Here is a 12,881-nt window from a genome sequence, read left to right on the forward strand (position 1 = left end):
GACAAACACCAGCGTAATGAAGGTGCAATAATTTTCGCAGTGTAATAATTGAGCATTTGCATACACTTTGCATAGATTATTACGCGCGTCATATACCGCTGCCAAACAGGGCCTTAGTTAAGCTCGACAGTTGGCTTACAATAACTAGCGCTGAATTATAGCATCATCAAGGAGGCCTGGGAGATGCAAGGCAAATGCTGGAAAACATGCGGGCGCGACAACTTTCTTATAGGGGGCTTTTGGCCATTAGGTACAAAATACATTCAAGTGGCGCAACTTCTCAGCGTTGATTTCCACCGGCATGGGTGGTCATGTCACCCCAGCCCCACTTCAGTCGGGGCTTTTCTCCAGGATGTTCATGAAGAACCGATAATTTGGGTTCTTCATTGCCGTGTTCATGCGGGTCGCCTTGGAAGTCGACAATGTAGGCTAAAGGGACCGAAATTAATCATTAAGCGTGACTCGCATTGGGAGCATGTATACGGAAAACAACTCACCGCAGCCGCACTCTGAACATCTTCGGGGTCGGGAAGATGACACCTTCATGTACAAGGTGTCATGCGAGTCCACTGGGAAACCAGTACAGCCGACGATACGACTTCGTTGCTAGGATTCAGCCGGGTGATTGGATCGATCATTTCAACAAATCAAACTTGAAGAGATATGATTGTTGGGGACGTACGAGTGAAAAAACCTTGACTGGGTTGTCGAGGGTACCCATGTGATTGACGGCAAGAGGTTTGCGATCGAAAGGATCATGACCTTCCATGCGGGAAAGGATTTCGTATCGTTCGATCCCAGTAGATTGCTCCAGGTCGGTTGGGACAGTTCCGGCCTTAGCACCCGGTCCTTGGATTATTGGCGGACGAGTAACTGGAAGCGACGGGAATCGGGTGAGTGGAATTGGTATCTAAATCTCAATGAAGCGTGGAGGTTAATGACTTACCATGATGGTCATCGCCCCGTGCGACACGAGACACACTGAGGAATCTCGTGTTACTTCTGAAGGACACAGGGACGAGTTTTCTTTTGGCAATCGTGGCCGATTGACGGGTTACGGATGGAAGGAGCATATTGAGTGATCTGAACGAGTTGATGATGTCTTCTCGGCTGATTGGCAGGGATCGGCTGGACGGCATACGGGGGTCGGGGAGCACCGAGCTGCGAAAGTTTCCGAGTGAAATCACGGACATGGACAGTGACAGGTCTGTGACAGGCCAGGAGGGATTGTACTCCCAACACCCCTTCCATTGAAAGAGGCCAGCCAAGCAGTGTTTTTCCCTGAAAGTTAAACCACATCTGCATTCTCTGGTGTTCCTCTTTAGAAGAAGTTTTCTGTTTCACTCTAGTACGACATCGGGCGCAAAGCCAATTGCAAGAAATTCCTCCCTTGGAAGTTGAGGGGCAAGAAAACAAAAACTTGATGCAAAATTGGCCTGAAAATATGTTTCTATTACGTCAATCAGTTCCAACTTGTTTGCAAGCAGATTCAAGGAATGAGTTAGGTTCAATCACCACAAATTTCTGGTTGAGGGAGACGGTATAGTCAGGGAATGGTTTGGCCAGATGGGTCCATACTGTGGGTGTGGTCCTCATGGGTGATAGGTCCTTATGGAAAACACATTGTTAATATTGAATTAGTATGATGTTTTTGTTACTTTGTCATCAACCAAAGCGGAAGCTTGACTGCTTGCAAGCTTAACAAAGCCTCCCAGTGAGGCAGCCCTGCAGGGTCTCTGTGTACCAAAGCACACTCCATTATAGGAGTGTGCCAAAGCACACTCTCAGCAGTGGGCCGCTACGCTGTGCTAGAAATCAGCTAACTGCCAATTACAGCGGCGCAGTGGCAACAGGATTTTCCAAACTCCCTGAATTGTGCAGCCCTAATTGACTGATCACTCAGGGAGGCTTATAGTTCAATCCACGCAAGGCAAGCAGTTGAATGCTGCAAAACAGGCCATGTTAGCTGAACTGTCCTCAAAATGGAATTTTGGCTCTGCATCTGGTAATCAGGATGTCCTGACTCCCTGATGCAATGGTCCTGCTGGACCATTTTGATCAGGGAGGCTCCTGGAATATTCTCACCAGTTTAAGTGGTTCAATGCTGCGGAAAGGGCCGCGTAATCCGCTGTTAGCTCATTTTTTGGCGTAGCGTAGCGGCCCACTGTTGACACTCTGTTATAGGAGTGTGCCAAAGCACACTCTGATATAGGAGGGTGCCATAGCACACTCTGTTACAGGTCAGGGTGTAAAAGGGTTGGGTTTGGGTTGAAAAATAGCGCCCAAACCCAACCCAACGTGTAGCGCGGGTTGGGTTGGGTCAGGGTAGATTTTAAAATATGCTGCCCAAACCCAACCCAATGTCATACTTTTTTGGGTTGGGTTGGCTTGGGTCTTGGGTCGAACCAACCTATTAGAGCATCCACATTGGTCGCGGATTAAGGAGGGATTAGCGTAGCTAATCCTCCTTGGCAACCACATTGGGTCCGATTTAGTCGGACTAAACTCCTCCTTGGAGTACGATTTGGACTAAGGAGGAGTAACTTTACTCCTTGCTAATCCTGGGAGTAAGCCTCACATGCATGCGGTGTAAGACTCAAAAGTGGTAATGAAACCCTTTTGCTGAATGGTGAAGGGTATGTGTCAGCCTTAGAGTCATCACAGCTGACCTAAAAGCTGCCTGTTCTACCTTTGTTACATATAAATTACTTTATATCTTTTTCATCTTAAGAGATAACCTTGTTTTGACTTCATATTCTGTTTCCTCATGCAATTTTAACCCTAGTTACAACTTATTAATTCATTGTAACTATACTCCTTCCCTGAGTTATTGAGTTGTGGCGCGCTTGCGCAGTTGTGACGTGTCAGCGCTACCAGGCGCGCCAAACCACATGTACATATAAAAATTACATAAGCAAACTGTGAAAATTTTTGTAGTCAGGATCCCCCTTGCCTGAGGCGGATCTACAGACTTGAGCACACCAGAACCACCACCCAGATAACTCCAGGATCACCACCAAAGAGCCTACTATACTCCCAGTATACCTACCGTCACAGGCGCCTAGGATATTGACAGTAAGTAACCTCTTTCACTGAACCTTGTTTATCTCAAAGGTACAACTCTGTGTCTTGCTTGATCTGCTCTTTCTTCTGGTTTTGCCTCCTTCTTGATCACAGGGCTGTCCCTCCAAATCTACAGGCCTTTGCCTCTATCTTGATCACAGGGCTGTCCCTTATTATCACTTGGCCTTTGCCTCAAATCTAGGTTACAGGGCTGTCCCTCAGGTTTCCCTTTAAGAACCTTGACTATCCAGAAGGAAGCTAAAAAATTGTGGCTGGATTAAACTTATCTAATCCAGATACCCTCCTGAGAGGAAGCTGTAGCACTTCTAGCACAGATTAGCAGCACTTTCAGAAGAGTAGCATTGCCAGTGGACGTGCATTCCCACTAGAATAACCTAGTACTTCTCTTTTTCCTTATCCTGCTTGGTTTCTCTCTCTCTTTCTCTTTTTCTCTTATAGTTGTAGTTTCTTTATCCCAAGAAATCCAACTATTGCCCCCCCATTTCTTGTGTCCTGTTGTCACTATAGAGACTCAGGCTCACAGTATGATGGAGTTGCAAGCTCTGCCCTTCTGTTATCAGTCAACCAGACCCACCAAGCTCAGCTTGGCAAGTTTTATTAAGTGATAGGTCTGGTCTGTTCCAGATGAAATCTGTTTGACTGGCAACGTGTAAGTGTTTTAATTACTTTGTTCTAAGGGTTGAATTGTTGTTATAAGGGTTTATTTATTGTTATAAGGGTTTTAGGATTTGAGTGTGGATGAGTGTTGGGTGACTTGTGAGTTCTGGGTCAGGAACCGGGGAGCAGACCACTGGGGGTGGAAAGAGCTCCTTTTATAGACAAAAGTGGAGCCCCAAAGGGGCTTGTGGGTTAGGGTTTCAGCTAATCTAGACAGCAGGGTGAGGGATTTTAGCTGGTGGGAGTAGATACAAATGATGTCATAACCCCTCAGGGGCGCATGAATGGTGTCAGAATATACAACAGAACATTCTAAACATGCCAGGGGTGCATACATGATTTCAGAATATACAAAAGAACATTCTAACGCATGCATGAGGTGACGGTAGACTGCATGAGCTGTTGCACAGGGGGAATTAGTGTATACACAAAGTCTGAGGCTGCAGAAACAGTGTAAATGATGTCATACTATGTATATAAAGGAGTGTATGTAGTTAATATGCAATGAGTGTAGCCTCATGGGGAGATGTATGTTTGTATCCTGTGATGTGTATATGTATACTAATGTGCAACTTGGGTTGGGGCAGGTGACAGCTGGGTTACTGGGGCTGGCCGTGTGATAGGTGTCCATGAGATGTAACTTCCACACTAGAGGGGGTCCAGGGGTGCTTCCACTGGTGACTAGGGGTGAAATTGGTCGTAGAATCCATTTCTGGGGTCCATTCAATGGTATCTTGAGGCCTAGTATGAGCAATTATGTGGCATAGAAAAAACGTTTTATTTTTCCACTTTTCCGTCTACCACATCCTCCCCCAACTTATTGTCTGTCCCCAGACAATTTTGACGTGAAAGTGATTTCTGTCAACTTTTGAACCTGTGACATGGTGAATTCACGTGGTGATTTGCAGGATCCTTGGAGAATTGGCCATTTCAACATCTTCTGGGCCACATGGCTTGAGAGGCTGCACAGGGTGAAAATTGGCCAAAAAATTGATTTTTGTCATTTTGGGAGTTTTTCTTGACAATAACTTTTTGTCAGTTCTGGGAGTCAAAGTGCTGCGCGCAGTCCGCAGTTGCGCAGTGGTGCTGCTTGTGCTGCAATGGCGGCCGCAGCTGTTGCTCTAGCGCCTTAGGGTGCGCGCTATTGAAGCTGCGCGCCTTGGTGTACGAGTAGTGATCGGGGACTCGACCCGCTTTTGATGGTTGACTGATCGGGCTTTGGGCCCGGGTACTTTGTTGGTCGTACCCGCCGGGCGTCTGAAAGCCAGTCGGATATGCTTTTGTGTATCTTAATACCCATACCCATGATTGGTATGGGTATACACATCTATGTATATTGCTCCAACTCCATAAGGAAGGGTACAACCACTCAACCTCTGCCAGCAACCATCTCAATACGTCTTCGCTGATCTTCCAACCTCTTCGGCTACGTCACCGGTGCCGCTGGCCAACTCAATTTCCTCAGGTTGATTGCTTGAACCTTGGACCACTTTTGTCATATGGAGTGGGTTTTTCTCTTTTCTGTTCTGTTAGCGGTTCTTTGATTTGGAGCCTGCTTCTTCTTGGTTCCAAAGAAGGCGAAAAGAAAGAAGCCTCTGGAGTCTGTGTATACCAGATCCAACAGCTGACAACCTGATTTTGTTTTCAACAGCACTACCCGTACCACCGCTGCTGACAGCTTCGCTTACTGGACTCAATAGCCCACACCCTCAACAGTGAGTACATACATATTTGTTTCTTTTTGACCGGTGCTAAGATGGCGAGAATGACGACCGTCTGTTTGTCTCTTTTTTTCACCTAAATCTTCCAACAGTTTCCAATGCGCATCTCTGCTGCTGGTCAAACAAGTTCGAACGAGCGAGATATGCAGATGTGTGTACAGCAAGGCCAGGAAAGCTTGCGGGTCCGGCAGCCTGAAAATCGACCAAACAACTTTGTTGACTTCAGCCACCGGACCTGTATGCCCTTCCAATCATTCCTCCTTCTTCCTACTCCTTCCCTCCCAATCCCCCCCCCCCCCTCCAGCGAAAATGCCCCCCCGACCCAATTCCCCCTCCCCGCCCGACCGGACCCACCTCCAATCCCCCCACCCTCAATCCAGCCAGCCCGCCAGCCAGCCACCCGCCGAACCAAAAAATAAAAACCGCTACCGGTGAGCAGCGAACCTCTCTGCCCCCCTCTCCACCCGTTCCCAGCTGACCTCCCATTAACAACTCTCTGCTTTGCTTCCTCTGCCCGCCGTCCACTTTGCCCGGCATCCAGACGCACCCAAGCGCTTCGACTGCACCGCCGACATTGGATTGCTGCAAAATCAATTGGAAAACCTGGTCTGTCCTGCCCTCCCCCCCCCCCCCCCCCCCCCCCCCCCCCCCCCCTTCTCAGTGCGTCCCCGGCTGACCAAGTTTGCGTTTGCAATCAGACGATGCCAAACTCAAACCCCAGTAACTCTTGATTCACCCTCACCCGCGGGACTTTGGACCCGCTCCCGTTCGCAAACGTGCCGGGCGAGACTCAAGAGTCATACCTTGGTCCCTCCCAGCCACCAGACTCGCAGGCGGCAGCCTGTAAGCTCTTTTACGAGGGATCGCCCACGGGATCGCCCACCGAACCCAAGTCTTTGATTGATCCGACTGGCACCGCTACTGCTACCAACCCGCCCCCACAGCCACAAAACATCCATATCAAGCACTGTTTATTTCAGCGAACGGTCGCAGGCCAGCTGGCCATGGCCAATCCCAACACCGTGATCCACACAAAGCAAGGCCTCGCGGAGGTCCAAAAGCACTGGGAAAAGGTAACCCCAAACGGCACCGCGGTCTTGTCGACGGTAGTGCAGCGGGTCACGTGGACCCAGTTCCGATTGGATGTCGCAGTGGCGCTGGGCAAGACAAAACAGCACCTCGGGACCCACATCGACCTCATGGATGCGAATGGCCTCATCAAGTGGCAGGGGGCAGTCAAGAAGCATGCTGTCTTTGGCGTCGAACGGAACACCGTCATTGCGTCCAACGCGGATTTTGATTCCTACGTGGACGCAATCCTAGCTAACCCAAACTCCGAGGTCATCATCCGGGTGATCATGGCCAACCCCTGCCGGACCGCGAAGGAGCGCGAAAGTGTGAGTTTGGCCGCATTATCTTTCTATTCCGCACTCTCCCACTCGGTCTGACATGCGTGCTACTTGCTGGGCAGGAGCGCGCTCAGTCCAATGCCTTGGCGATAGCCTATGGCTCCAACGACGACCGATTGGCCCTCGAAAGGACCAGCGCCCGAGTGGCCCGCAACGTAAGTCTTCCGTTGTGGTGCCTTCATCCCTGGTGGGAGGCTGAATGGTTTTGTTTGTCAGCCCCATGCCGATGTTGATGCCCAGGAAAGGATGAGGATTACCCAAGAACTGTACGAATATCACCGTCAGCTCTACGGGGGGAATCGAGAGTCGATGCGCATCAAGGACCCCGCAGACCCCGCAAGATCTTTCCGTGTGACCGCCAATGGGTATAAGACGTGGAGCATGGCGATCTTGCACGGCGCGCGCGGGGTCAATCAGGATAACCCACCTAAAACCGACCAGTTCGTCTCTGAGAAGGAGGTCGTGTACTCCTTGGCCGAGTTGGCGGCCCAGGCAACCAACCGGTTGTCCAAGCACAAGTCTGCCGCAGCGGTCCAGGGGATTTCTCCGTCCGGACCACCGACTCCCGTCATCTCCACGCCTGCTGTGCCCAAGGCACCGCCCCGCCCGCCCGTCTTTGCTTCGGTGCCCGGACAGCCTAGCTTGCCTGGGGGGGCGGCCACCCTCCCGCGCTCGCCTGCTCATCCCAGCTGGGCCACGTTGCCTCCCGCCGGCGGCGACTCAACGACGGCCACCCCTGTGTTTACCCAGGCCCAAAGAACCGCGTCTGGCCGAGTTATACCTCCCCAACTGGTATCATCCGCCCCACGGGGGCAACCCAGCCCTCCAGCCCCTGTCGGCTCCGCCTTGCCGTCTCCCACGAAAGGCGCTCGCCAACCGTTGATCCCTCAGCTCATGGGGGCCGAGGGGGGGGCCAGACGAGCTCGATAACTCAGACCCAGAGGATGCACCGTTCAGCCCGGGAGCATCTGTGCGCATGTGTTCAACCCGTCAAAATAGCCTGGCAAGCACGGATATTGAAATCCTGCCGCCTCCAAAGTCCGACGTGGATCGCAAGGGCTATGTCCATCAATCCCCAGCACGCAAGATCGCCCGCAGCCCACACGATCAGCCGCCTGAACTTTGGCAGGCCCCAATCGCCGACCCGGGGGCGGCCGCTGTCGCCCACTCGGAAGACTCCCGCTTCTCGTTCGCGCTCCGATTCCATGGCGTCCTGGATCACCGAGTCCGTCCCCACGGCCAACTATCCGCTCAACAAGGCGGGGAAGGCCCTCACAATTGAGGGTTTCCTTGATTTATCGTGCTTTGATAAGGGTGATGTGATCACCCGCGGGTTACTTGCGATGTCCCACATCCGCCGGTGAGATTTCTTCCTACAGACTTCCCCAAGAGTCTTGGAGACAAAATTTGGATTCCCATACGCAATCGCATGCCAATTGGTCAAGGGGGCCACTTGGCTGATCCCATCCCACGTCATCGTCCCGAATGCGGAAGGCCTTACCTCAGTTGTCAACCCGCCAGCGACTGTGAATGAAGACCCCGGTTCTCACCACCTTGTCGCGACCAAGACGGCGACTGTAGGACTCGCCTGCGCGTCATCCAGCGGGAATGTCGGGGCTGCTAGCACAACCAACGCTCCCAGGCTATCAGGTCCCGGGGACCTCCTTGGCAACGACTCCACCTCCGCGTGATGCGACCCGTTTGTAGCTCGCGGGGATTTGATTGTTTCTATCTCTTCATGGTGGTTCCCGGCCTGGCTTGTAATCCTGGGAACCATTAATCTCACATTCAGTCTCAAAGAATATCCGGCGGCAGAACCACATTCAGTCTCGAAGAATATCCGGCCGCAGAAACCCCAGTACCCGGTTTCCAAACACAGGTTCACGAGTTAATCCTTTTCATTATCTATCTGTTATAACTTTGTTTCCCCCTTCCCATCCCTAGCTGAATTCATAATCATGATGTGGGATGTGTTCTAATTGAGGCCTCTGAGAAATAGAGGGCACAGATGACACCCAAAAATCTCCAGGGGGCTGATTCTGCGGCCCACTGGGCGGAACCCGTTGCGGCGCAGAATCAGCTATGTCCAGGCGCTAGTGAGGACATGGCAGTGCTAAAAAATGCCTCCTGGGGCGAGTGTGGACTTGGGAGTGCGGCATGAGCTCCCAGGAGCGAGTGGCGACTTTGCCGTGGAGAACCCGCCCCCAGGGGCGAGTGTGGACTTGGCAGTGCACAGACAGCTCCCAGGAGCCAGGGGCGACTTTGCCGTGGAGAACCCGCCCCCAGGGGCGAGTGTGGACTTCAGTGCACAGACAGCTCCCAGGAGCGAGTGGCGACTTGTAGGCCGGGCGCATGCGCGTTACCCAATGCCCCCCCAGGGGGCACTTGCCCCTGTAGGAATGGACCGAGCGCGCCAAGGTGGGTGAAAAAAGGCACCGCGCCGCAGGTTGCTTGGCAAGTCACAAGCAATCCTCCGAAGCGTTTTTTTAGGTAGTGTAGATTGTGCATTGCAATTTTTTCTGATTTGGCGTCAAAGGCCAAGCAACCTGCACAAAATTGATGAAGAAATCCACCCACCACACCGCGTATCCACCGCGTATCATCACACAATTCCGGCCGAGTAGCCACTGCCGAGGAATAGGTTGCTCATCATCCAAGGATTTGCAACGTTGGGGAGCACCTCCTTGATGATCCGAGCATCCTGTTGGGTCCCAGTGAGAATTTCGAGGCGCTTGAGGTAGGTTTTCAGTGTCGCAAAAACCTTTTTGATCGGGTTAAAGTCGGGTGAATAAGTTGGCAGATACAGTAGAAGGACCCCAGCGTTTGCACAAATTTCTGCAATTCGACCCCCATGGTGGATGGGGGCGTTGTCCATGATCAGGACACTGTTTCGGCCGGGGAAGGGATTCATCACAGGCATCTAGCAACACACCAAATCAATTACATCCTCTTTGCACGAATGGGACCAGACCAGATAGCTTACCAAAATGTCCTCAAGAAAATACTCCATGTCAATGCAGCGCATTGTCCCGACCTGAGCAATGCACTCAATACACCCGTCCAACGACACTGCCGGGAAAACCAAGACGCGAGGGGCCCCCAGGAGCCTAGGGATGCGTTGAGTGCGGCGCCCGCGGAGCGCCCAAGCTTTGTCCCGTGAGTGTGTTCCAAGCGATACTCCAGCCTCGTCTGAAGGCCCACAAACGTGTTAGTAACAGTGCAAATGCAGACAGAAAGTCCCCACAACCCTTGCTTACCGACAAACACCAGGAATTCCGCCGGGTAACTACCCACACGGGCAATGTAGTTCGCTTGAGCGTTGGGGCATTGGTTTGGGTTGACCGTGCGGGCGGTTTTCTTTGTCATGAGGAGGCGGAACTTCAACTCAGCTTGGATTGTGCTGAGCGGGTGTTGGGTGCCGGTCATTGCTTGGATGTGATTCTGGATCTCATCCAGGTACAGGGTTGGCTCGGCCTCCAGCGCTGCAAGCACAAACTTGGCCTCCTCGCGGCTGAACGCCAATGGGCGACCCCACTCGGCGTACAGTGCCGGGTCTCGGACGACATCGCGGGTGTGTCGGTACAGATTTTTCCACCGGAGTAGGGAGTCTTCGGACACCTTGTGGTCAAGAGACCGATTGATCTCAGCAAGAGTCTGTCCTTGCACGGCCATTTTGACGACGATGACCTTCACGTCGCGCAAGTACTTCACAAAGACCATCGGGCCTACCCAAGGCAAAAAATTTGGTGAGTGAGGGGAGCATGAAGCAAGGGCCCAAACAAAAAACCAGGGCTCACTGTTAGCAGGATGGGATTGAGTGGCTGTGTTGTCCTCGGACTCGTCGGCCGTGCAGTCTAAGGGCTTGTGCGGTTCTGGAATCCGGGATAGGGACGCAGGGGGAACGGGAGGTCAGCTGGATGAATGGGGGGGGAGGGCTGGGATGGATGGTTGGGGCTGCTCACCGGCGGGAAGGCCTTGCGCGGGTCTGGATGCCGGGCAAACAAAGGGCGCAGGGGGAAGCAGGGGTCAGCTGTGGACGGGTGGGAATGGACGCAGCGGAGTGGAACGGCCTGCTCACCGGTCGCAGATTGATTTTTTTGGTTCGGCGGGTGGCTGGCTGGCGGGCTGGCTGGATTGTGGGTGGGGGGATTGGAGGTGGGTCCGGTCGGGCGGGGAGGGGGAATTGGGTCGGGGGGCATTTTCGCTGGAGGGGGGGGGGGGGGGATTGGGAGGGAAGGAGTAGGAAGAAGGAGGAATGATTGGAAGGTTTGGAAGGGCATACAGGTCCGGTGGCTGAAGTCGACAAAGTTGTTTGGTCGATTTTCAGGCTGCCGGACCCGCAAGCTTTCCTGGCCTTGCTGTATTTGACGTGGGCCAAGCCATCCTGTATCGACGTCATTGCTTCAGGAGTTTGGATTCAAGTGCCTCCCCCCCAGTGAGTCTACCAAGGGTTTTGCAAGGGTATAAAAAAGGTCCGCCTCGCCTCAAATCGTTCCTCTGTCCTCAACCACAACCTCATCCTCACCCATAACACATTGGTCCTCATTTTGACTAGTTGTCTTACTACCATGTTGTCCAGACCGTACTGTGGTGCATAAGTTAGATTGTTTGTTTATTCCGATTATCAAACCATTAAAATGCTTGTCGCCAGTCTTTCTCATTGCTCTTCATGATGATAGCTCAGTTTTTGTCCGACCAATTGTTCTTAAGACAAACATATGTGAGGCTATCTTGTTTATTGGAGGGCCGCAATGCTGTTTGTATCTGAAGCTGCCATCCTTTGTTCCCAAGACTAATTATATGTAACGAAAGGTGTGTAACCAATAATGTTGACCCAGTATAGCGTTGATCCTGTTGTTTCTGCTGATCCTTTTTACCATGAAATTGAAAAACCCCGACTCCCAGGATGAAGTTGAAAGCCCCCTCCCCCAACTGAGAAGGTTGTCCTCAACCTCAAAGAAAGTGAGTTATTTGTAAGCAAGAAAAGAAAAAAGATAGTAAAAAAAGAGTGTGACTTTTAAAGGAGTGGATTGAGTCAGAACTGTGAGTGGATATCAGATGAAGGTAAAATAAATGAATAAATAAATAACTAAAGGGATGAAGTGTGAAGGGAGGGAGGCAAGAAAAGAATGACTAAATAAAGGAGTGAGTTCCTCCCCCAACTTTAAAGATTTAAGCCCCAATAGTTTCAGAATTTAGAGCTGACTAGAGAATAAGGCGGCTCTGCCGCTGCAATGATAATATCCTTGAAGTGGCCAACCCTGTATACGGCCCCACAGGGCCACCCCCACCCCCCTCAGATCTGGAAACCTGCCTCATGATCATAGCTGTGTGTATCAGACCCACTTGCACCTCACTCATCAAGGCCCACCAGTAAAATCAATTGCTTAATCCACCCAGGGAATCAATTTGCCCATATTGTGGTATCATAATTCCTCAAACTTAACATCTACATAATGTGGTACAACACACCTTACATTTCAAAGATGCTAATCTATTCATCAATTTCTCCAATCTCCAATCTCCAACCCAAACACCTGTTACAAAAACCAGAACTCAAAACCATTCAGTCCAATCTTCTGGCATAACTCAAATCCCAGAATAAATCATCCTCTTTTGAGGTTATTGGGAATCTGTTACAAGCTGATTGTTGTCTTCATTTTTACTCTTGCAACTCACTTCAAACCCCATTTCCTCCCAGTACTGAAAGTGAAAGAACCCATGGAGGATTGCAGGCCACACAGTTCAGATCAATGGAACCCTTACCACCAGTTTCATCAAGGATGTTTACAAGGTGGCTCTACTGCTTGTAATGATGTTGAATTGACACAACATGAGAGTTCATCTGTGTGTACCTGGATTTCCACTGATGCAAGACTTTCATCAGGCACAATCAAGCTATCTTCATGTATCACCTCAAATTTCCAAGCATTATTGCCATATCTCTTTCTGACTTGTCAAATTTTGGTCCAAAATTGCCCAGATCTAACCACCAAGATTTTTGCAACCT

General features: G+C 51.2%; 1 protein-coding gene across 1 annotated transcript; it reads right to left on the bottom strand.

Moving 5' to 3' along the window:
• Positions 1 to 280: 280 nt before the first annotated feature.
• Positions 281 to 1,139, bottom strand: PtA15_4A367 (uncharacterized protein; the record flags this gene model as incomplete). Its single annotated transcript, XM_053168243.1, has 4 exons — positions 281 to 429; positions 498 to 606; positions 683 to 873; positions 947 to 1,139. The coding sequence occupies 4 exons, from the start codon at positions 1,137 to 1,139 to the stop codon at positions 281 to 283; spliced, it is 642 nt and encodes a 213-aa protein (XP_053019472.1).
• Between the last annotated feature and the right edge of the window lie 11,742 nt (positions 1,140 to 12,881).

This window comes from Puccinia triticina, chromosome 4A (genome assembly GCF_026914185.1).
Source record: "Puccinia triticina chromosome 4A, complete sequence".
NCBI lineage: Eukaryota > Fungi > Basidiomycota > Pucciniomycetes > Pucciniales > Pucciniaceae > Puccinia > Puccinia triticina.